Here is a 24,240-nt window from a genome sequence, read left to right on the forward strand (position 1 = left end):
TCGCTAAAATCAACCTCCAGATTAATCTTAACATCAATCGTATTATCACTCTGCGCCCCCTTTTCTGCCGAATCTTCATTATCATCCTCCCATTCCGGGGTTGTCTCGTCTGATGTATCAAGGCTCTCCTTTTCTATCCAATGTTCGGCTTCCAACTGCTTGCACAATCTTCATCATCTCTGTCTCAGGGCAAAGCTTAGCTGAACAGCGAATCTGACAGTCTTCGCTGTCCGACGCCTTAAACTACGGATGATAATGGCTGTGCTACGGCCTCGGAAATGTCGACAGGGCATATTGCTGAACCGATAGCGTCCGCAATACAGGGTCTTGTCCTGTATGCTATAATAGAATGTAACAGCAACACGCTTAAACCGCCTAACACTGTTGGCCTCGATAGGAGACAGATCAAACCCGGTGATATGCGTGAGTAGATTACGGGTAAGGGCTGTGGATTCCACGGAAGCAATAATAGCAGAACCTGTAATAGACTAACATTGTTTTCCAACTGAATAATGCAGCGGGGTTTGGAAAATTAAAGAGTCAGATTAAGCCTTATGCTTCTATATGCCACCTTTGAAGAGGAAGGGACCTTTCTCTGTGAATTGGAGATGTTGATGCACGAGCTTCCTACGAAGAGACAAATACAGGTATATTTTGATCACAATTAATATTCAGCGATTACTTCTGCTATTTTCTCTAGTCTCTCTAGTCTCAATACCTGGTAAGTATAAATTACTTTTTTATATCCCATAAAACGCCCCCTTTTTGATAGAATCCATATGTCCAACCCAATCGCTTTCACTGCAATCGCCGTGCGTGATGCTCAAAATTCAAGAAATAGCCGTCGCAAAATATTGATGAAAGTCATAAATCATGGCCGGTTGACAATTAAATGGTTTTTTCTTTTTCTTTTGTAGCTGATGGCCAATTTTTATCGCCTGGAAATGGTCTCGTGGAGCACATGTTGCCTCATGAGTGAGACACAGATGAAGGCGCCAATAGCCAAGCAGAGCATGGTCAACCAGACGCCCTTGAATGCCTCCATGAATGAGTTTATCACTCCATCCTGCCATCCCTCGGGGAGATGTTTCAAAAAGTTAAGATCGTCGCGGATGTGTTGAATAATTTCGCCAGCATGCGGCTCATCACCAAATCGTTGCCATAGGCGAGAGCTGAGGATGTTCTGATAGATGGCAGAACCAACCGTTATGCCGATTGTACCACCCAAACTACGGGCAAGGTCTGATAAAAATTAGCACACGTTCTATATCCGCATTCACACAAAGGCATAGAGGAGAAAAGTAACTTACAGGTTGCTGATGTGATGACGGCCTGTTGCGAGTGCTCAACAGCCGCAATACATGCCAGAAGAGTTGTCGTTAGCATGGCACCATAGCCTCCACCAGTTAGGAAGAAAGCCACCATGGTCACCCATCCCGGGGTAGATTCGCCCTGAGTAGTAAACACGCCCACTCCAGAAACAATCATCACCAAGCTACCGATTCCCAGTCCGACGTATCTGCCAGTCTTCTTCATAAAGTAGCCTGCCACCAAAGAGCCAACAGAGATACCGACAGGCGAAGGCAACATCTTCAGACCTGCATCTGTTGAAGAATCGCCACGAACCTGGAGATAGAGTGGGATGTAGAAGATAGCCTGCATGTTGACCATGGTGGAGAGAAAGTTGCACATGCAGGCAGAAAGTACTGTGCGATCAAGAAGAAGCTTAACCGGAATGATGGGCTGCGTTGCTCTGCTTTCCCACCATAAGAAACCAGCAAATGCAGCAAAGGAAAGCGGAATTGTCGTAAGAGGCAGAGGGTGAGTCCATGGGACAATATTTCCACCTGCGTTGACACCCAGAAGCAGAAGAATGAGGAAAGAGACTGTGAAGAAGACGCCACCAAAGTCAATGCGTGCAAGATACGACTTTTCTGATTGCTTTGGTGGCACTCTAACGAGGATGGCTACGGCGACGGCGGAGAGGATGGCCGGAGGCACCTGGACGAGGAAAGCCAGTCTCCAGCCTAGTTTGGTGTGGTCGTTCATCAATCCGCCAAATATGCCTCCCATCATGGCTCCAGATCCATAGCAGATATTACCAATGCCTTGGGCTATGCCGCGGTTGCGCAGAGGAATCAGATCGGATCCCAAGAAAGTTGAGATGCTCATCAGCCCGCCGCCGCCAATGCCTGCGATAACACGGCCAAAAATCATAGCGCTGGAGCTCTGAGCCAGGCCGCAGATGAGATTACCAGCCGCGAAAAAGATGTTGCTGAAAACAAGGCCGGGGCCACGACCAAAGATATCCGTCAGGCGGCCAGAGATGGGCTGGCACGCAGCATTGGAGATGAGGTACGCAGTCGCCAGCCACGACAGCAGACTGAGCGACTGAAACTCACTAGAGATGGGTGCTGAGAGCGTTGCGATGATGGTCGAATCGATGGCTCCGAGAAACACGCCCAGATAGGCGGTGCCCATGATGAGGCACAGCTTGGAGAAGGACACCTTCTCAGCAATCACAGTCGTCTCTCCCTGGTCGTCGCTATCATCACTGTAGCTATAGTCGCTCTCGCCACCATAGCCACTATCATCGCCGGCCAGCAGCTGCTCTGCATCGCCATCATTGCGCGGATGGCGCTTCGCATGCGCTGCGGCTGCAACCGCCCCATTGCCGCTTCCAGGAGATACAGCGTCGTACTCAGATCCGCTGGATCTCAGCAGCGGCGTGCGCTCCGAAGCCGCGACGGCCGGGCGGCCTTTGCGAGACTCAGTTTGTTTCGCAGTCATTGTCCAGTCAAAAGTCGCAACAGCTTGGCAACAGCGACATGTGCGATGAAGGGGAAAATAGTGACGCGCAAGTCTGCTTTTGTATGCGATCGGAGCCGCTCTCTCTGCACAGGATAGCCGTGGAACTCGTTTCCTTTTCCACCCCGGACGCAGCAGCTTGTTCCTTCTGCAGCGGTGGGCTGAGAAGTGGGAATCGTGCGGTTGACAGAGTATCAGCTTAGTGAGACGGGATGGCGGGGGAAGGGCAAGATGTTGGATCCCTGTCTCGATGTACCATTACTCATAGTATCCTGGCCCGACTGCCTGGCTCTTAGTAGATTGATTTTTTTTTTAGTGGCCGCTGCTTCCACCACCTAGACGACTTTAGTGACATGCATGCAGTTAAGAGGTACCTAGGTACAGTGCACGCATACGCCAACAGCACAGGTTAACAGCCCGCACTATATCCACGACGCTATGGCGACATCCTCTCTATAAATTAGCGGACTGTTTACTTGTATTGGATTTCATAACAGAGAGAGAGAGAGGCAGAGACAGAGAAAAAAGTTTTCCCATGAGAGCAGCATTGAGCTGAGCTTGCGCTGTGCCTCATCCAAGCTAGGCCATCCACAGGCATGTATGTACATGTGCTGTATGCAGTGATCATGCCATCCATACAAGGGTTTTTAAACACATGCATACATGTACATGAACATTTCGCTTCTCAGCGTACGGATTCCGCCTTGCTCGGCTTAATAAATGCGGGCTTCTGAGTGGCTGTAACTGCTTACCTTGCCTGGTATCATGGCAGGCGAGAATGATGTGCTGTGGCTGGCTTGATGGCGGCCCCGGAACTGATCCCGGAACTGACCCCGGAGTCCAAGATCTAGGCTCAAAACCTCCTTGTCCGCGGCTCTAGGCCCCCAAGTCGAAAAAAATCCCCGGTGTTGAAACATGTCTGGGCAGTTACTCTCGGCAGTTGACGGGGTCAGTGCTTACTTACAAGGAACATCCATTGCTTGCACATGGGCGAGATGCGGAATCTCGGACCGCGCTGCCAATGCCGATGGAGAGCATTGATAAGCGGTGCCCAGTTGATGATACCACTCCCCTAGCTACGTGGTATATCAGTAAGCGCTAGTCCTTGAGATCGTAATAGAAGCCCTTTTTTCTCCGATCCTTTAATGAACATGGGAAGTAGTGCGAGTAGGTACGCAAGATAAGTAGAATCGTAAAAAGAATATGCTGTATTTTAGATGGAAGATGCATTTACCGGGAGAAGTTACTAACTGTCGGTACAAGAAGATATAGGCATAGTTATGTAGAGTAGGGTTTCAGAAACAGCAAAAAGAGAGACTTTTCGGTATACCTACACTGGTTATAATAGTATGCAGAGATTTACCACGGTTATTGCTGCCAGCATTGTTCATGCTTGCTTGCTGATAGGTACAGTCCCGTTTATTAACCTATCCACCGCCTTTGTGGGCATGGTTGATGGCCCTGGAGGCGTAAGCCGACGATCCTATACTCTAGCTGCATGATACATTAAAATCTCTTTCTAGTACATAGATAGGATGCAGCTGCATGTGCAAACCTTTGTAGAGGCCGTTGCCCGAAGAAGGGGTGCTATCCAATATATCATGGATAAGTGACGAGATAAGGAAGAAAGGAAAAAAAGACTGGAGTAGTGACAAAATAGGCTATAACGCATTGCTAATATAGTCGGTGCCCCAGCTTCTGGTGTAATGTAATAGACTAAATGATGATTTGATATGGCTGAAAATATAGTATTTGGTGGTTCGAAGTGGTCGTATTGTCTGTCATATTTAACGTCTGAAATTTCATTACCCCAAGTACAGTCTTTGCTACCAGCGTTTCTAATAGAGCGGCCATTATTGTTGTATGCTGTTCTGCAGACTTCTTGCCTATGTACGAGAGGCTTTCTCAAGCTTATTCTCGACACTACTCGCCTTAGCCTGCGGATGTGGACGGGCCGGGCGGTTTGCACTGCCCCCACTGCGGGCATATTGCCGCTCAAAGCACCAGTAGATTTGCCACTAGGGACCCGTCGTGTCTACTCTATTCTTGATCGTTGGGACGATGCCCGCTTATATGTATCATATCAATAGGGACACAAAACAGGGTGGGTGTGAGAGTATAGAAGGAATCTGGGGAACAAGCAATTACTTAGGCCTATTATGTACCTTTTTTGAAGATGCTGGCGGGGAAAGATGCGAGTAAGATCGTAGTGTGGCGAAAAAGGGGAGAACCCGGTAAAGTATTCATTTCAATCATGCAAAATAGGGAGATATTTTAATTCTACAAATTTAATTGCACCCAAAGTCAAATTCCATTTGCTAAATAAAACATCAACGTCCGTATGGGCCATACTATCGCATTTATTTAGCTGTGTCATATCTGAACTTCGGATCGTGTGTTATGGCACATGGCTTACGATACTATCATATTCAACGAATACTTGTAGAAATACCCTATCAGATAAAGTTGATCATAAAGATAATAGTAAGCATTAGAAGTACAATAGAGTAGGAAACATCATAGACCAAGGTCTGCCGCCGTTCTTCAAGACAGAAACTTGATTACGCCTGCATAACATATCAACTTACAACAGGGACTAGACGCTGCCGGAGACGGCTGAACCAGGCTGTCGGGATACTCGAGCTGATCGAAAGAGAATTTAAGTGAATAGAAGGGTGGTTGAGCAAATGAGGAAGTATGTTAAGCTATGGAATATGAGAAGCTGGCCTGAAAGATCCCCTGCTAAATTTAGCTGGGGCTCGCATCAGCAGTCTGGCTAGTCCGCACACTCTCTTCCTCTTTCGTCTGCCTGCCCCCTATTTGTTTCATAGACAGATCTAAATAATATGCAGATAAAGTCATAACGACGATGACCATTGATGGCTTGAAAGATATAATCATAATTTTAACAAGTAGTACAAAAACACGTTACGCGAGCTAGTAGGACGAACATATCCATGTAAGCTGCTGACAGCCAAGGAACTCGAAATGAATATAGCGAGATTAATTGCACATATGCTGCTCCCGTCTAAAGGCATTATTAGCTACTCCGCAGCACAACTTTGGAGTTGCTTAACGGACAACACCCCTGTAAGAGCGCCTAAAACTCTTCAACACTGCAAGGGTTTGCTGATGAAGATAAGCTTCGCCACTTTCAAGTTTTTTTGCCTATTAGCGATTCATCAAGACGAAACTAACTCCCTACCTGATCCTTTAATATCGACAACACCCTCTGATCGTCGTTAAAAGAGAAGATAAAATTGTAGATCATTAGTTCTAGATCGGTGATAATAAATACTTGCGCGAATTGTTGGCATCAACTTCACTCGCATTTCGGCTATGTCGAGCTGTCACTAGCCCTGTCTGGAAGCTGTGCGTGCCAGGCATGCGGGGATAAAAATACATCGTCACCTATCCGATACAAGTTTATACAGAGCAGACTGGGGGAGGATGTCAGGGTAGCTGTCAAACTGAAGCTAAACGCCGTTATTTAGAACACTGAAACTGCCGGGATCATGGCTAGCGCAGCGGCTTTGCTGAGCAGCCCCCATGCCAAGAGACATTGTCTTGGAAGCATCCCCGCCTGGTAGTAAAAGAAAGTAGCAAAAATAGCATGTCTATATAGATGTTGGTGCAATATACAAGATATCTGTCTGTAGCGGGAGATACATGTATTCAAGAACATTTAACTGTATGGAAGAGGAAGATTCGTTGCAAAGTCTAAGATCTGGGTTCTAGAAATGCCTGCTTGCTGGCTTGAAGTCCTGATGGTTTTCAACTAGTTTCTGTGCTTTCAAAACGTGGGCTGATAATTACATGTATGCGGAGATGATTTTTATCGACAGTCGTTGAAAAGAAACGCTCTGCGCGGCTCGTGCCGGAAACAGAAGCTCAAAGTACCGAGACATTACGGATATCCACATTAGCTACACTCCACACGCGGAGACAGGCACATGTTAATTTGGCAGGAAAATGACACCTCACGAGAGCCAACCAACATACATACATGTACAGACAGACACGGACTACGTACGGATGAATACCTGCCCTCCGAAAGACCCCCCTGATATCCCCACTGGAGATGTGCAAGCCTTCACCTTCGCAGCTTTGCCAAGTCACCTGTTGACAAAACTACTGCCAAGATGACTCCATCATGGCATAGTTTTGAAGATGACAGGGGACGTCGGTAGTGTCATACACACTTCCTTTACTCCACGAATTGAAATGTTAGATTGCACTAATGACAGAGAAACTGGATAGGTATCTCATATATGTGGTTCTAGGACCCCGCTTCCTGGGCTCCATCATCCAAGTTATCACATAAATTAGGGCCGCTACTCGAAGCGATAGTGCTGGTAAACCGAAGGATGAGCCATAGCAAGCGAGGGCTCCATGTACCCTTGGTATTGGCAGAATGGCCCTCTACCAACAGCTTGAATGGTAGCAGAAAATGATAAACTGAAACGTATTAATAGATCTACCATCCAACCTCGCTCTCACTATCTGATTTCTCCTTTTGCTTCCCCATTCTACCCACTTCTCAATTCTGCACAGTCAGTCGAAATAATGGCCCCGAAGCAAGATGTGTTCCACCTTCATCCATTCGGATGGGAAAACGATCCCGAACAAGAGACCTTTGCGTTGTCCACTTTGGATTATCTTTCAGCCATGTCTTACAACAACTACGCGCTCTTCTTCAGGATGGACGATACCATGAAGCCTCGGGCGGTAGAGATTATGAAAGAGGGTCTTGCGCGCACCATCAGCCAGGCAAGGCATCTGTGCTGTACGATCGAGAAAGATGGCACTGGAACAGGCTATTCATTTGTCAAGAAGAAGGATAGCACTGTCCGTCTATTTGTGCAATGGCTAGACGCTCCTGAGGACGCCGACAAGTATCCATCCATTGATGACATCGAAAAGGCAAACTTCAGCGCAGTGTCCCTAGGCGATCTCAAGCTCTGGAGTGTCGAGCCAATGACATACGGCGAGAAGCCGGAAGCCAAGCCCAGTGCTAACCCTATCGTATCTGCTTTCAAGATGAACTTTGTGAGAGGCGGAATGGTCTTCAACATGCATCACCACCACTACTCTAATGATGCTATGGGCTGGGTTGGCTACACGCGGCAGTTGGCTGAGAACTGCTTCGCCGCATTCAACAATAGCATCTTTCCCACCTGGGATCCCAAGAACCAGGATCTTTCTCTTCTGATAAAGAAAGAGCCTCTCGAGGATCAAAAAGTGGATGGACCCCCAGCACCGGAACGTCATCCGGGCCATGTCCAGGGTGTAGCCTTGCTGTTCCATCTGCCTAAAAGCAAGGCGGCTGAGCTGAAGAAGCTAGCGTCTCCCACGGATGGAACATGGATCTCTACTTATGACGCTTTCACAGCCTTTATATGGCGTTCTATTACGCGCGTCCGAGCTCCTGTATTCAACCCTAACCCGGCCTCAAAGATCTTCTTTTGTGAAGGGGTCGATATGCGACGACGTTTCCACAGTCCAGCGGTCCCTCCACGCATTCGTGGCAATGTGATGTTTGCAGCTCTGTCTATTACTGCCCCTGTGGAGCAGCCAACCGTGGCCGAGCTCATTTCAGAGTGGCCCTTGTCTCGAGTGGCTCAGTACGTACGGCAGATGACGGAGAGCGTCACTCAAGATGGCGTGAACAAGACGCTAGAAATGGTAGCAACTATTCGTGACAAGACTTCTCTCAACATCCGAATAGACTCTTTGCCGCCCATGTCAGTGCTCTTCACAGACCACCGTGATGCTTATATGGCATCCACCGACTTTGGCTTCGCTAAGCCTATTACTCATCGCCATCTCACAGATCGCATTACTGAGGGTGTCATTATCGTTTACCCACCTCGTAGCCTCGATCCAGAATCAGACGAGGGCCCAGAGTTTTCTTTCTTTTATGAGAAGAGGCTAGCGCAGACTTTGATTGAAGATCCCGAATTTGGCAAGTATTTTGAATATAGGGGTGTTGATGCAGAGGATGCTTCTGCTGAAGCCTCTAATTAGTTTGAAACAGTTGTGAATAAGAGGATTAGGTAGTTAGCGCATCTCTTTCTTTTTAATGCCTATTTAGCATAGCAATTCAACTTGAATTTTTAGAAACAATATACGACTCATCATCGATTCCCTCAAACCACTTTTCGCTGTAGCCATCTAGCTGTTCGTCCAAGTCCTCTCGAAGTACCGCCCTATCTACTTTGGCGATTTCAATCTCTTCAATTTCATCCTCAGCTTCGCCGCTGAAGAAGGCTGTTCTATCCGAAAATAGCTCCCCTTCTTCACCTATATCCTTAGACCGAATCACATGCAGCTGATACGCAAAGACAATTCCGGGTGCTGTTTCATAGCTATTCGTTGCCTCATGATTTAGGTCGTTGGAAATCTTGATCCCTACCACATCGGGTGCAGCTGCGACAGGCATAGACCCTGATATTCCAAGAGAAGCTGCTACCTGCTTCTTCTTCTGGTCTGTAACTGTGAAGCTTTGTTGTGCCACACGTATTCCCGAGATTATGTAAACACGTCGCTTGCCAAAACGACCGCTATCAATATGCTTTTTCACGCTGTCGAGGGCCACGATTGCTTTCAGGGTCTCAGTGGTAAAGGTTCCACTGTAAGCGCGAACCTCATGATCAACGGTGCTGAAAGACTGGCTTTTATATAGCGACACGTCTACTTTGGCATTGGCAATTTCAAGAAATTTGGCAAATAATTTGAACCCGAAAGATCGACTTTTCTCGGTCGAAAAACTGCAATTCTTCTGAATGATAGATTGTGTTTCTGGTAGGGTGATAGTTGGGTGGTCAGCGAGAGAGGTAAGGGCAGTAGTTGGTTGTCGAGGACTGGGGATGATCCTACCGAGGGCAATTTGCCCTTCGGGAAGGAAGGTAAAATCGGGAGAAAGAAACCAGGTCTTATTCGCCATTGCTTAAGATTATTAAGAAGGCAAGATTATATATGCTTGGTCGAACAGGATGAAGAACAGCTTATAATGAGAGAGCGACAACAGCTTTACACTCAGGGTAGTCCGTAGGCTTCAAAAGGAGCGTCAGGCTCTATCTTAAGTGCTTTCTGCTACCCAAGTGCATATATTGCAGCCTAATCGGCATCAATTCTCCGATTGGGGAACAATGCGACAATTCCGGCTTGCCGCTCACCGTTTAATTATCAAGTTGAATTACACCAAAATACATAAATGATGGGTACTGAAGTAAACAGATCTTATGTTACTACATCGATCTTGTTTTAGAATGTTAAATTCATCATAGTATATTAATCTACCTATAGGAGATAAAATGTACCCCGGTGGATGAAATACATCAAAATAAGAAGGCCATCTAATGGTATCAAAGCCATTCTGGTAGACTAGGAGCTAGCCTGCCCTTGAACCCCTCGGAAATCTACCATCGAGATTCCTCAAAGTATCACAAATGGCTATGTATCGGTCGACGTCAGTTGGCCTGCTTTTCCAGAACCACCTCGGATTCACAGCCTTGAGCCGCTGGTGGTCCAGATCTTGCCGTACTAGCCGACAAAGCACCTCTTCCATACCTTTAGTAGTCCTAAGACGCTGAAGGACATTGCTGCATGTGCTTGCCAGTATTCCTTGAAAAGGTACTATCGAAGGCAGGACAGTGGTATAAGCAAGCATAGTGGCGCTGATGCCCGCCATTATCGCCGTGGCGACTGAGGAGCCAGGTTGGCACACCTCTGGGTATGTAGTGCTGAACTCTTCTCTGATAAATTCCGGTAAGTCGTCGCCATACGTACCGAGAACAGCGGCGCCGTTACTAATGCTTGCTGAGTTTGATTGCAGGAAAGCCCCGTGGCAGTTTGTTGCGTAGACTGATATAACTGCAGAATGGCGAGCTGGGAAGCTCTCGTCATCTATGGACGAGTTCCCAGCGCTAGCCAGGAAGATGATTTCTTCCTGGCGCTCCTTCTGCACCATTTCGATGGCCTCTCTTATGGCTTGATCATCATACGGGAAACCAAAGGACATGGAGATAATATCAGCTTTGCCAGTCCGACCGGCCCAAAGAATGGCCTTGCGACTACCATGTAAGCTTCATAAGTGCAGGATATTTGTTAGACCACTCACCTTCTTGATATTCTCCCTACTGTTTTCTAGCTCTTTTGTATTTTCGGCCACTCGTGCCACTAGAATATCTGCGCCAGGAGCACACTCCATGATAAGCCTTGCCATGAAAGTTCCATGGCCAAAAGTATCCGTTATTGTTTGTGCGCAGGGATCAACGAAGTCTTCTTCATCTACAATACCTTTAAGCAGTCCACTCTTCGTCTTAAAGGTGAGGAAGTCTTTATTAAGGCCAGTGTCTAGGATGGCAATTCGAACCGGATTGGTGACCGCAAACTGACGTCGTTTGCGTTCAACCAGCTCACTTATTTTCTTTAGGTCATTTAGCCACGCCTTGGAAACAATGGAGCTGTGGAATAATACTTCTGACTCCTGTTGTATTTGTGCGTTAGATAACTCTTTTTGTAGCGAGAGGTCTGGTTTTTTGTCGACGTATGCAATGTCCCCGGCTTGTGCTTTGAAGCCCCTTTTTGCTAGCCATGCAAGTGGGCGAACAACATTCTTATGAAAGATCGTCCTTCGCATAAGGATGCCTGCACGTGAGTCTGAAGGCGCCATCGGCTCAGTGGATGGTCTGAACCCCCGAATCGGTTTCAGTTGCCTTGATAGAGGGGTAAAGTTCTCGCTATTGAGACAGAACTTCACAGCCCGGTCAAAATACTTTTTATTTGTGAAGCCATCCCATTCTCTTTTTTCTAATTCAACAAGCTCGTCAGTCGCTATCTTGTGGTTGAGGTTCGCCTGTGCGACTATATCTCGACGATTGCCACTCCGGAAAGGCTTAGCTAGACCGATTTCTAGCAGCAATACCCCGATATCAAAGATTCTTGGGCATCGATGATTTAGTAGGTCCTCATATATGACATCTGGCGTAATGTCACCGGAGATACCAAAAGGGAACGACAAATAGGCACAGAGAGGTAGCTGGCCGTTGTGTTCTCTGCTCTCCCTCTCAGACATGAACCAGATTGTGTCGCTCGTCCACTTTGTCCGCATCAATTCTGAATCATAGTACTGCCAGTATGATCGTGCTATGGCATACGAAAGCATCACTTTATCTTTCGGTGTAAGATCGTAGTGGCGCAGAACATTTTTAAGGGATTCACCAGGCCCAGCCTGAAGGATCTGCTTTAAAACTTGCGTTTTATTAAGCAATGAAAGGCTCTTGTCAAAGTTAAAAGAGAGAAACAGGCGGGCAGTGATCTCCCTTTCTAGAATGCGGCAGAAGCCTCCTTGACTGAGAAGCTTCTGATTAGCGTCTGCGGGGATCTCTGGTTGACTAAATCATCTATAGTTAGCAAGAATACACTACGATGAACTGATATAGGCGATTATTAGCCTTTGGATGATCTGGCTGATTAGCTAGCCACTGCTGAGTTACCCTGTGACCAAGGGGGAGGTGGGCGTCTGGCTGGATCGGACCATCTGATATGATGGACATCGCTCTCTCAAGAACGAACTGTAGTCGCGAGTGCCGGGTAGGATACCTGTACACCTACATGTTTAAGCAAAACTCTTGCCAAAGAGTCATGTTTATGGCCGAAACGAGGACCAAAATGCAGCGTGAAGCCGAATCTAGGCTGTCTGGAAGCTCGTGTAGACATAGCCGTGCTGGGTGCCGTATTGTTTGTGGATCTATTTCGATAGAAGCTGTCGTACTATTAACTTGGTGAGACGCTGGTTCGCATTGGGTAATGTGTTGGAGAGCCTTAAAAACCCCATCATTGTGGTCATCAGACTTGGATGGAATGTCGACCTGCTGGAGCGCGGACTCGGGTAATTCGTCCGCATCACGATCTTCCTTGGCCAACCTACCAAGGAGATTATCGCAAGAGGCTTTGAAATTTCTGGCATTTTCTATTCGTGTCTTGAAGAAAGTAATAAGACATGTCTCTGGATTTAAATGACTCTTCTGGTTAAATGAAGATTTAAAAAATGATAAGTTTAGATGGAAAGATGAGCTTGTCGACCCTCTTGCTGGCTGAGTAATAGCTTGTAGGTCTCGAAGAACTATATGGCAGAGTTGTTCAACATCAAGTTCTATCCAGTAGGGCGGAAGAGAGTCAAGATAGGTGTTGATCAGATGAAGTCTGACGGCGATATCATGAGCTTCCTTGTATCCTAAATCGGAGGGCTTTAGACGTCCCTTCGTTAGCACAGTAAATATATCACCAGAGAGTTGTGCGGCATGTGATGACAGGAGAGTTGGAATGTGTTCGTCCATCGTCGCCGCGAGACGTTGTTTCTCTCTACGTAGCTGGAGGAAAGCTCTGTTAGATTTATACTTCCACGATAATATTTCGCGATTGCTGGACTTAACATTGTTAATAATCCGTCCTAAATATTAATATAAATCGGGCCATGTAGATTGCCAATAGGTACATGTACTACTAGGTAGGTTAGTAGGTAGGCTGTTAGTGGAACTACGATATATAAGTACCAGTACAGACCCAAGACAGCTGGAGTGTCTCTTTCACTTTTGCTATACGCTTACAGTGCTAGCTAGGTACCTATACCAATGCGTAGGTAGTTTGTTCAATTATGTATTACATGGGCACTTAGGTAGTATATGTATAGGTACGGCTGAGAGTATCTGATACTCTGTGAATACTTTGTGCCTTACTGTAAGGAGCCCTCCGTAATTGGTAACAAACGGGGCACTGGAAAGAACCTCTGCTAAGATAAGATGCCTAACCCCGCAGCCCCCCGCCCCCTCATTAACCGTATCATTGCGTGCCCAGTACGCACCTAACAGTAGAAATAGGTCTATTACTTGATTCCTCAAGAGTGCGAGAATTAAGTGGGAGGCTAAATGTGCTATATTTTCGCGCCCACAGTTACCCGCAGCTAAGAGCGCAAGTATCCATCCGCTAACCCTTGTACTCGAGGTTATCTTACTTTCTCTTTGAACATGCGAAGGCAGGTTTTTTGCACAAATATTAGTCTCTCAGATCCTTGCATATACTCCTAGATGCTTTCTTTCTAGCAGTAATACGTGAGTACAAGCACTAAATCTGTTGTAACTTAAGTTGAAGGAAGTAGTACTGCCTTGCCAACAAAGAAAGTACAACAAACCTGCCTTCGCACCTTCAAAGAGATACGACATGTACCCGACGTTTGCGCAACACATTTTCATATAAATGGGTATTTAGAATCCTGCCACTTCTGATCTTGTCAACTCTCTTTATAGAGTAAATCATTCATTACACAGTCCCAATGAAAAATGGATCGAGCCTCTGTCTCCATCTCAGCTCTCACGGAGTCTTGCATTTCCAAGTTCGACAAGCTCCTAGCCACATGTCCCTTGAGCTCACAGCGCATCAAATCGTTGGAGAGTCGACTGGCCGATTTCAACCTCTGGGCTGACGGTGTTGGCGCCTTGGCAAAGCCTGGGGCCTCGCTGGATGCCAGACTCCACGGCCGCGCAAACGATCTTGTGTTAGTGAAGAATGTTCTTGTCATGTTGGCCGACTCTTTGGACTATTACGCAGGCCTTGTCGAAGAGAAAACAAGCCACGATGAAACAAATTATGACGAAGCTATTCTAAACCTTGATTCTGTTATCAAGAACTTAGCTCTGATTGGCATGGCCATCCGCCGGACAGGAAAGGCATCCCGAAACCGAAGAGCAGACCAGACTTTCGACCCAGATGACTACCAAGAGCTGAGAATGCACCTCGAATGTGTAATCCTTCTACGCCCGACAAGAGAAGGGCTTTGCTATCAAACAGAAAACGGCGAATATATCACCACATTAGACACTTCCACACTGTCTGGCATTCAGAATCGCCTCATCGAAGCGAACCTTAGGCGAAGACATAATTTTTTGGTAGCACAGAAACGCTCCAGGATCCAGAGAAAGGTGCAAATGCATTCAGCGTCTGCTATAGATCCTTCATCTTCAAATAACATTGTACAGGAGGAGTCTCTCGCCAAAATACGGAAGGCGGGTTCAGCTGACAAGCAAGATCTAACGCGGTATCCAACTACCAAAGTCCAAGAAGACACAGCAGCAACAATTTCGGGATTTTCTCTTGCATCAACTGCCGAAGGAACTCTGAAGTTTGACCCAACTGCTAAGAAGTATACCCCAAGCGTAACAAAGACGCAAATCACATTCATCGCATCCGATGTCGAGTTCCCCAAGGCGCCCCCTATCCCTTTGGGGCGAGAGATATTAAAATGTCCTTGCTGTTGCCAGTCTCTACCTACTGAAACCTTCCAAAATCCCAAAATATGGAAGTAAGTAGTGGAAAATTAATCCTCCAATTCAGTCAGTTGAAGCTGATCTTTATATAATGTTGAAGGCAGTATATCATCGAGGATCTATGCCCATATACCTGCATTGCCGAGAACTGTCCTACCCCGCAGCTCCTCTTTTGTACCCGAGATGAATGGGAAAGCCACGTCAAGAGGAGCCATCTACCTCGGTGGCAATGTCCATTCTGTGAAGAGCAAAGTGCAGATTACGCAACTATGGAGAGCATGGGCTGCCACCTTCAGAATGTCCACGGAGAGGAACTCTTAGATAACTCTCTAGCAACCCTTCTCTCTTGGTCTGCAGTACAGACAATGGGAATAAAATCCTGTCCCTTGTGCTCCTCATGCGGACCTGAAGACTCACCGGACCTGGTCGACCATGTCTTGCGACACGCCTACGATTTCGCCCTTCGGGCGCTCCCATGGCCACAGGCTATCATACACGACCTGAACGTGCTACCAGGCGGCTTTAATCTTCCAAAGGATTTGAGCCATGCAAAATATCTTCAACGTTGGATCAACGAGGCCGTACACGAGAGCGTGAGACTCCCGGGGATGGAATTGAGCGATTATGACAGAGCAGACCACTCTGTCCCAGTTCCTACCGATATTTTTGAATACAATGACTACTTTCTTATAAATAGATACTTTGATGACGAATCTGAAGACAGGTCTTCTAAGCCACAGTTTGATCAAAGCACTGCTTCCGATTATTCGACTGTATCCGCTCATCAGGATATTATGAGCTGTATTGTGGACTCTGCGGCCATTTCGCCTAACAACCAGCGGTTAACATCAGTTTCGGGAGAAAACACTATTCAGATATGTAATATAAAAACGGGACAGGTCACACAAAGATTTAAAGGTCATAAAAGTGAGATTAATTCAATTGTCTTCTCACCTAACAGCCAGCAGCTGGCATCAGCCTCAGCTGATTATCACATAAAAATCTGGGACACAAAAACGGCAACTTGTGTGCAGACTCTTATGGGCCATAATAATATAGTCAACTCAATTGCTTTCTCGTCCAACAACCAACAGCTAGCATCTGCGTCCGATGATAAGACAGTTAAGATCTGGGACATAAGAACAGCACTATGTGTACAGACGCTTAAAGGCCATATCAGTATAGCTACCTCAGTCGCTTTCTCGCCTGATGGTCGACAGATAGCATCAGCCTCGGCTGACCACTATATTAAGATATGGGATTCAAAAACAGGGAGATGCCGACATACGCTTGAGGGCCATACCGATGCAGTTACTTCAGTTGCCTTCTCGCCCAACGGCAAACAACTAGCATCAACATCATGCGATCACTCTATCAAGCTTTGGGATATGATAATAAGCAAATGCGCAAAAACACTTGAAGGCCATGGAAATACGGTTAACTCAGTTGCCTTCTCGCCCAGCGGTCAACAACTAGCATCGGCGTCGTGGGATTGCACTATTAGGCTTTGGGATATAGCGACAGGAGTCTGTGTTGTACAATTTGAGGGTCATAAGAGTAAAGTTAACTTAATCGCTTTCTCGCCTGGCAGCAAAGAGCTGCTGTCAGTCTCAGACGACAATACTATTCGGCTCTGGGACATAGCAGCAGGTGCATATGTCAGGACATTGATGGAAAGAGGCCAGCAAGGTGGATGGATGAAAGAGCCTCCTTCTAGCTTTACGCCTTCGCATTATACAATCGGATGGATCTGCACTTTACGAAAAGAGCAAAAAGCGGCACTATACATGCTCGAAGATAGGCATGAGGATGTCTTAAATCTAGAAAGCGAAAACATCTGGTATACACTTGGAAATATTAGCGGGCACAATGTTGTTATTGCTTGTCCGCTTTTACCTTACAGTGCAGCGAAAACTGCAGCACAGATGATTTCCGAATTTCCATATATCAAAGTCTGCCTAATTATAGGAATCGGCAGCGGCATTCCTCCAACAGTTCGACTAGGGGATGTAGTTGTCAGCTGTGCTAAGAATGGGGATCCTGCAGTTCTGCAATGGACCATGGTGAATGCAGAGAAAGACGGACAATTTAAGCGGACAGGCAGTTTGAGTAATCCTCCAACAGCACTGTTGACAGCCATGACCAAGCTTGAGGCTAATCCAACCGAGTCTCATGGCAAGGTGCTTAGTTATGTCAACCATATTAAAACTCGAGATGGCGTACCAAGGAATTTTATCAAATCTCACTTGCACCAGGATCTGCTCTTCAAGCCAGGCTACAGCCACGTTAGCAGCACCCCAGACCCTGATGGAGAAGATGATAGAGAAAGTGAAGAGGACGACTGTCGATTTTGTGATAAATCAATGATCGTCTACAGGGCGCCAAGAGAGGAGAACATCATGATTCATTATGGTCTGATTGCATCGGGAAACCAAGTCATTAGAGACGCCAACATCCGAGAGAAATTCAAAGAATTCAACAGGAACATCCTTTGTGTTGAGACAAAAGCTGAAGGCTTAACGGACGACTTTCCTTGTGTCGTTATCCGAGGCATTTGCGATTATGCAGACTCGCATAAAACTGAGAGATGGGAGAAGTATGCTGCAAGTACGGCAGCAGCATATGGGAAAGCACTTCTCACAGTGCTGCCGGTGAATGATGTTAAATTGCACGCGATTGAGGACAAGTAATTTTACTTGACACAGAAGCCTACAGAGAATATACTGACGTGCATAAATAGATACTCTCCCGCCAGAATTTATAGAGAATTTCATCCCTCCACTCGGGGCGACAAGAACAAACAGTCTATTATTACGCCGCAGACTAAGGCCGATACCACCAAAGGACAGCCTGAGATTAGAGACGTATACATCGCCGTGATGGGCGGTCCAGGTGCTGGGAAGAGCGCTTTGATCTCGATGTGCGCAGGCAAAGATGTGAAACCCTTGCATGATCCAAAGTCAGGTATGTGCATCTATACAACCATAGTTTCTACCATTTATTTCTTCTAATGGCGACTAAAAATATCGGTCGCTACCTAGACATCACCAAGGTTGAAGATACCGCGTTTATGTTAAATGACCGAGTTCGTGTCCACCTCATTGACACGCCAGGCTTTGGCCACGTTCTCCGTTCTGATGTAGACATTATCCAAGACATAGCCCTCTGGTTCAGCAAGTCATTCGAACAGGGAATTAGGATGAGCGGCGTGGTCTTTCTGCATCCCATTAATGGCGCCCATATGACCCGCTCTCAGCACCACAACCTCCTTATGTTCCAGAAGCTGTGCGGAGAGAAAGCATACCCATCTGTCGTCCTCGCTACTACTATGTGGAGCTTCATTGATACGACGATAGCCATTCAGCGAGAGCGAGAGCTCATAGAGACGGATGGGTTATGGGGTATTATGCATAAGAAGGGCAGCCACATCTACCGGTTTGCTCAGACGCATGAGAGCGGTCTCGATATCATCCGGCATATACTCTCGTTTAACTCAACTATTATGCTTCAACTGCAAGATGAGATTATCAACAAAAGCTGTCAAATCAAGGACACCCAAGTGGGAATGCAGCTTTGTGAATACATTATTCGTGAGCACACGAAGTTTGAGGCTGAATTACGAGTCACGGAGGAGCGGATACAGGAAGCAGTAGCTATGAAGGATTTTGAAATGCGATGGATTTTGGGAGAGGGATGCAATAAGCTAAAGGAGATGATTCGTTTTATCAAGGAGGAACAAGCTAAGCTTGGACAAGATTTAGATATTGTGCAGGAGCGCAAGAAACGCAAGTTTGATGTCCAGCTCCGCTCCCTTGAAGCACTCTTTTCTCTTGGCCAGAAGAATATCCTCAACCAAGGGCACGACGGCCGCGAGATGATCCAGGGTCAGGCTAAAAACGATGAGGCACACATTGATGGCAATGATATGATGCTTCACGACGCAATTCGGAATAGAGAAACAGATGTGATCAAATTTCTCCTCAGCAATGGAGCTAGTATCGAAGCTAAAGGTGAAGATGGCAGCACACCACTTCATCTAACGGTTTGGTATAAGCAAGTCGATATCGCTAAGCTGCTCCTTAAACAAGGAGCAAATATTGAAGCTAAAGATAACGACGGTGATACACCACTTCATCTTGCAGCTTTGAAGGGAGACGAAGATATGGCTGAGTTGCTTCTTATCAAGGGAGCTGATATCGAAGCGAAAAATAACATAAGTGGCAGCACACCACTTCATCGAGCAGCGTGGAATGCACAAGTATACATGGTCCAATTGCTTCTTAACCAAGGAGCCAATGTTGAAGCTACAGATAACGACGGTGACAGGCCACTTCATTTTGCAGTGCAGAAGAGAGAAGCAGATATCACCAGGTTGCTTCTTCACCAAGGAGCTAGTATTGAAGCTAAAGATAGCTACGGCGAAACACCACTCCATATTACAGCTTCGGAGGGAGATGTGGACTTGGCTAGGCTGCTTCTTGAACAGGGAGCTGATGTTAATGCGAATAATAAAGGGTATAGAACGCCGCTTCAACTTGCAGCTGAGAGTGGACATGTGGATATAGCTCGATTACTTATTGACCGAGGGGCTAGTATTGTTGCCTGGGATGAGAATGGCAATACAGCACTGAGTCTTGCTTTACGGGAGGGAAGACGAGACATAGTTAAACTACTGCGGGAACAAGGAGCTACATTCTAAACAAGAGACAAAACTTTGGATAAATAATCTAATAGATTGCCCATAAGTCGCTACCTGTAGGTCGCCTAATAACCACTAAAGTGAATCAAGCGAAGTACAATCTGACAACTCCATTTGAATCAGATGTAGATTGAGTAAGCATATATAAACTTTTCAGGGATTAACAATTATATGCAAACATATTATAGATATCAACTGAGTTGTATCCACTCCTAGTAATATTCTTTCCCGGAGCAAAATTTGGTTAAACTGTTTTGACATGTTGGTTGTATTGCTTATATTACATCTTTATCACTTTTATAATGATTACAAAGTCTTCTCAACGTCCATCGCTTCCCGAATACCCTCCTCAATAGCCAACACTCTAGCCTGCTCCAAGCGCTTAAGAGGCCGACGAGGGTATCCTCCATATCCATAGTAGCTCTGAATCGCCTGCTTCGTGCCTGCAATGGCAGCCTTTGTCAACGGCCAGTCGCCACGGCTTAGAACCTTTTGCAGCTTCTCAGCCTCCTCCTTCTTGCCCTCAGAATACAGATTCCAGACCTTGACGCACAGCTTGGGCATGACGTTGGCACCGCCCGCAATGATGCCGCTGCCACCACTGACGAGAGTCTGGAGAGTGAAGTCGCACATGCCGCCAAAGGCCATGTACCCTGAGCCCTCCTGGAAGGGAGTCTTTGCGTTTGTGCCGAGGGCGACTCGCGTGAGTTTTCCAGTGTTTCCACAGGTGAATTTGGTGCCGGTGATGTTCTTGTGCTCGGCCAGCTTGATCAGGAGGTCGCTGTCCATGTCGATTCCAGACACGGCGCCAGGGTAGTTGTACAGGATAATCGGGATAGGGCTCGCGTCGGCCAAGGCAATGAAGTAGTTGTAGATGGACTCCTCGTCGGTCTGAGCTCGGTAGTATGAAGGGGGCAGAACCAGAGCAGCTGCGGCACCGGCTTCAGCCGCCAGCTTGCACAGCTCAATGGCGCCTCTGACGCTGCCCTCGGTTGCGCCGAAGAGGACGGGCGTTGACTGGAAGCCGGCGGCGTCGAGAGCTTCTCTTGTGGCCTTGAGGACGGCAATCTTCTCCTCTCTTGTGCAGTGGACGGCTTCGCCGTTGGATCCCATGACGACGAGACCAGCGAGGCCAGCCTTGGCGAGTCGCTCAGCGTGCTTCTTGATGGTGGGAATGTCGAGATCTTCGGTGTTGGGGTCGAAGAAGGTCATGGTTGGGGCGTAGATGCCGCATGGCAGCGACTTGGGAGTTGCCATCTTGACTGCTGGGTATGTGTAAAGTATGAGACGACGCTTGGGTATATTATTAGGAGACGATGGAGAGGATGAGGCGCTGATGCGTTACTATTGAAGATGGAGAGAGACGATAGGTAAAAGAGTAAGAATGAGATTACAGAAACGAAACTAATATTGTAGTTTGAAAAAGACGGACCCAATCTTTATAAACCAATACAAGCTGTCATCTATCAATTCTGGGTCAAAGAATAGCCGCCGGTAGCCAGAGAAGCTTGTCTAACATTGAAGAGGAAATACATGGAGGGGAAAGCCACCGATCAGCTTCCGATATCAAGGCCATGGCTTACAGTTAGGCTGACCCCGTCGAGAGAGCAACTGGAGCCTGATCCGAAGACGGCGAGCGAATGAGAAGGAATTAGTGACTTGGAGGCCCTGGAAAACGGCGGGTTGGATATAAAACGGCCCATGATAGTGGATATTTGGTATAAGAGAAACATGTCGCGGCTCGGTTGACGATGATTCTGGGGATGGAGGTACAATGGAGGCAAGTGGGATGCGAAGAGCAGAGGATATGATTGGTGGAAATTCCGATTTGACGGATTTTCCGCCATTCATATGTCGGTAAAAGTAGCCCGAGCTAGATCCGCTGTACCTGATTTTGGCTGCTCGCAATTCATCCGTCGGTAGTACGGCAATATAGAAGAAGCTAGGCACATGGTGAAGGACTCATGTATCTCGGGTTATTGTCGCCGAATATTTAAAGTAGAGGCGCTGCTAGCTTCATTAATATTTCCGTAGACGGAAGCCAATCCGTGTAAAGCATCTTCCTGGCTACCTTTTTTAGGGTTTTTTTATCATTTGAGAAGTCGTCTTCGCTCACTTACATCGCGTTTATCTTATACGTCTTCATTGTCTCCAACGGCCAAACTAAGAAGCATTGAACACAGAGCTAAGACGACGATGCGGGGTCATTGGATTTCAGCGCGGGGTAGTGACCTCCGAGACCATGAAAACGCAGGATCCAGAGCCTGGAGATGATGATGACGTTCTAGCATAATGATTGCCATTGGGGTTATTACAACTGCCATCTCGCAGTTGAGATACCGAGTCAACTACTATTGAAACTAGCTGACTGGATACGCCTATAGCCGCGTCTATCAGAAACGAGGTAGCAGCTAAATTGCATGCATTTGAGCCCCTGTACAGTTAAATCCAAAGCCAAAGTAAAAGCCCAAGATCCAGATTGAGGGTCCCTGAATATGCAACTCGGTCTTTATTAATCCCTCCAATTGCTGCCCCGCCAAATGCCCCTCAATTCCTCCGTCTGCGCGCCGTCGACATACACAGAAGCTATCTGACGGGTAACGCGACTCGGCAAGGCTGTGTAGATGGTCATTTTTTCTTCTTCTAGGCTTTATAACTTGATCATATTCTTTTGCTTGCTCTCATTTTCTCTTGATAGTCTCTCGTCTCATTGTCTTGTCCCCTCATCCTAAGATACCCCTCTCTACACATCTCTCACCATGGCGACTCCTCTCAACGTGTTGATGGTGAGTGAAGCTTCCCAGAAACTGTATTCAATTGCGCAAAGATGCACACGTCTCTAATTGGCATGTTTCAACTCAGATCGGTACCGGCGAGTACACCACTGGCTTTGTCGGCGGTGGCATGTCTGGCTCGGACAAGAAGGTGGGCGTTGTCGGCCTCACTCTCTTCGACCTGCGACGACGAGGCAAGGTCGGCCAGCTGGGCATGGTCGGCGTCAATGGCACCAAGTTTCCCGCAATCCGTATGTATAGCCTTGTGTGAAAGCTACTACCTATGTGTATATGAGATGGAATATCCAGATGCTAACTTTGGCAACCTATAGGCGAGCATCTCAACAGAAACATCACCCAAGTCTACAACAACCTCGACACCTCCTTCGACTCCTTCCCCGCCAACGACAAGATCGACGCCGACGCCTACAAGGCCGCCATCGACCTGCTCAAGCCCGGCGACGCCATCACCATCTTCACCCCTGATCCCACGCACTACCCCATCGCGCTGTACGCCATCGAGCGCGGCGTCCACGTCCTCATCACCAAGCCGGCCGTCAAGCTGCTGGAGCACCACGTCGAGCTGGCGCGCAAGGCCCAGGAAAAGGGCGTCTACGTCTTCATCGAGCACCACAAGCGCTTCGACCCGGCCTACAGCGACGCGCGCTTCAAGGCCCAGACGCTGGGCGACTGGAACTACTTCTACTCGTACATGTCGCAGCCCAAGTCGCAGCTGGAGACGTTCAAGTCCTGGGCCGGCAAGGACTCGGACATCTCGTACTACCTCAACAGCCACCACATCGACATCTGCGACTCCATGGTCCAGCAGCGCGGATACCTGCCCGTCAAGGTCTCGGCCTCGTCGTCCAAGGGCGTCGCCACGAGCCTGGGCTGCGTCGATGAGACCGAGGACACAATCTCCCTGCTGGTCACCTGGGAGCGCAAGGACGAGCCCAACAAGCGCGCCATCGCCGTCTACACATCATCGTGGACCGCTCCCCAGCGCGCCGGCATCCACACCAACCAGTACTTCCACTACCTGGCCAAGGAGGGCGAGATCCGCGTCGACCAGGCCCACCGAGGCTACGACGTCGCAGACGACCGCGCGGGCCAGCTGCAGTGGTTCAACCCCTTTTACATGCGATACGCCCCCGACGAGGACGGCAACTTCAACGGCCAGACGGGCTATGGCTACATTTCCATTGAGAAGTTTGTCGACGGCTGCCGCGCGGTCAATGAGGGCAGGGCGAAGCCGGAGGATCTAGATGCAAAGGGCCTGCCTACTCTGAACAACACGATTGCGACGACGGCGATTTTGGAGGCTGGCCGACGGAGTATTGACGAGGGCCGCGAGATTCAGATTGTGGTGGAGAATGGAGCTTGGAAGCTGGTGTAAATTAGAATAATGAGTAATGACCAAAAATGGATAACGTTAAAAAATATGAAAATTAGATGGAATGAAAGAGATTATTCCTCAGTTATGATTTTGCTTGATCTGGTGGTTTAATGCGACAAACTTTTGGTAGCTGGATTGATGTTTTGTCTTACATGAGTTGTAGCTGCAAAGACACTTGAACCCACACCACGAGCCACTAACATAAAATTTAGCCATTCATATACACTGACAATCTTT

General features: G+C 47.4%; 7 protein-coding genes across 7 annotated transcripts; 3 read left to right on the plus strand and 4 right to left on the minus strand.

Annotated features, from left to right (window-relative positions):
* Nucleotides 1-659: 659 nt before the first annotated feature.
* Nucleotides 660-2,999, minus strand: TrAFT101_008618 (uncharacterized protein). The gene is made up of 2 exons (XM_024899795.2): nucleotides 1,311-2,999; nucleotides 660-1,242 (listed from the first exon to the last, which is right to left on the minus strand). Exons 1-2 carry the CDS (start codon nucleotides 2,788-2,790, stop codon nucleotides 932-934), a joined length of 1,791 nt encoding a protein of 596 aa, XP_024761971.2. The 5' UTR covers nucleotides 2,791-2,999; the 3' UTR covers nucleotides 660-931.
* A 3,820-nt stretch (nucleotides 3,000-6,819) lies between these two features.
* On the plus strand, nucleotides 6,820-8,960 carry TrAFT101_008619 (uncharacterized protein). The gene has a single exon (XM_024903737.2). The coding sequence runs from the start codon at nucleotides 7,246-7,248 to the stop codon at nucleotides 8,833-8,835; it is 1,590 nt and encodes a 529-aa protein (XP_024761970.2). The 5' UTR covers nucleotides 6,820-7,245; the 3' UTR covers nucleotides 8,836-8,960.
* Nucleotides 8,871-9,824, minus strand: TrAFT101_008620 (uncharacterized protein). The gene has a single exon (XM_024907948.2). The coding sequence runs from the start codon at nucleotides 9,752-9,754 to the stop codon at nucleotides 8,912-8,914; it is 843 nt and encodes a 280-aa protein (XP_024761969.1). The 5' UTR covers nucleotides 9,755-9,824; the 3' UTR covers nucleotides 8,871-8,911.
* A 292-nt stretch (nucleotides 9,825-10,116) lies between these two features.
* On the minus strand, nucleotides 10,117-13,222 carry TrAFT101_008621 (uncharacterized protein). The gene is made up of 3 exons (XM_024907947.2): nucleotides 12,427-13,222; nucleotides 10,931-12,206; nucleotides 10,117-10,876 (listed from the first exon to the last, which is right to left on the minus strand). Exons 1-3 carry the CDS (start codon nucleotides 13,149-13,151, stop codon nucleotides 10,202-10,204), a joined length of 2,676 nt encoding a protein of 891 aa, XP_024761968.1. The 5' UTR covers nucleotides 13,152-13,222; the 3' UTR covers nucleotides 10,117-10,201.
* Nucleotides 13,223-13,809: 587 nt separating this feature from the next.
* TrAFT101_008622 (uncharacterized protein) lies at nucleotides 13,810-19,897 on the plus strand. Its single transcript, XM_024898759.2, has 4 exons — nucleotides 13,810-15,169; nucleotides 15,235-17,820; nucleotides 17,875-18,098; nucleotides 18,176-19,897. Exons 1-4 carry the CDS (start codon nucleotides 14,151-14,153, stop codon nucleotides 19,831-19,833), a joined length of 5,487 nt encoding a protein of 1,828 aa, XP_024761964.2. The 5' UTR covers nucleotides 13,810-14,150; the 3' UTR covers nucleotides 19,834-19,897.
* Nucleotides 19,898-19,986: 89 nt separating this feature from the next.
* On the minus strand, nucleotides 19,987-22,274 carry LGA1 (L-threo-3-deoxy-hexylosonate aldolase). Its single transcript, XM_024907946.2, has one exon. The coding sequence runs from the start codon at nucleotides 21,088-21,090 to the stop codon at nucleotides 20,140-20,142; it is 951 nt and encodes a 316-aa protein (XP_024761963.1). The 5' UTR covers nucleotides 21,091-22,274; the 3' UTR covers nucleotides 19,987-20,139.
* On the plus strand, nucleotides 21,895-24,137 carry TrAFT101_008624 (uncharacterized protein). The gene is made up of 3 exons (XM_024899765.2): nucleotides 21,895-22,619; nucleotides 22,696-22,858; nucleotides 22,940-24,137. The coding sequence occupies exons 1-3, from the start codon at nucleotides 22,593-22,595 to the stop codon at nucleotides 24,001-24,003; spliced, it is 1,254 nt and encodes a 417-aa protein (XP_024761962.1). The 5' UTR covers nucleotides 21,895-22,592; the 3' UTR covers nucleotides 24,004-24,137.
* The last annotated feature ends 103 nt before the right edge of the window (nucleotides 24,138-24,240 follow it).

This window comes from Trichoderma asperellum, chromosome 5, assembly GCF_020647865.1.
Source record: "Trichoderma asperellum chromosome 5, complete sequence".
Taxonomy (NCBI): Eukaryota; Fungi; Ascomycota; class Sordariomycetes; order Hypocreales; family Hypocreaceae; genus Trichoderma; species Trichoderma asperellum.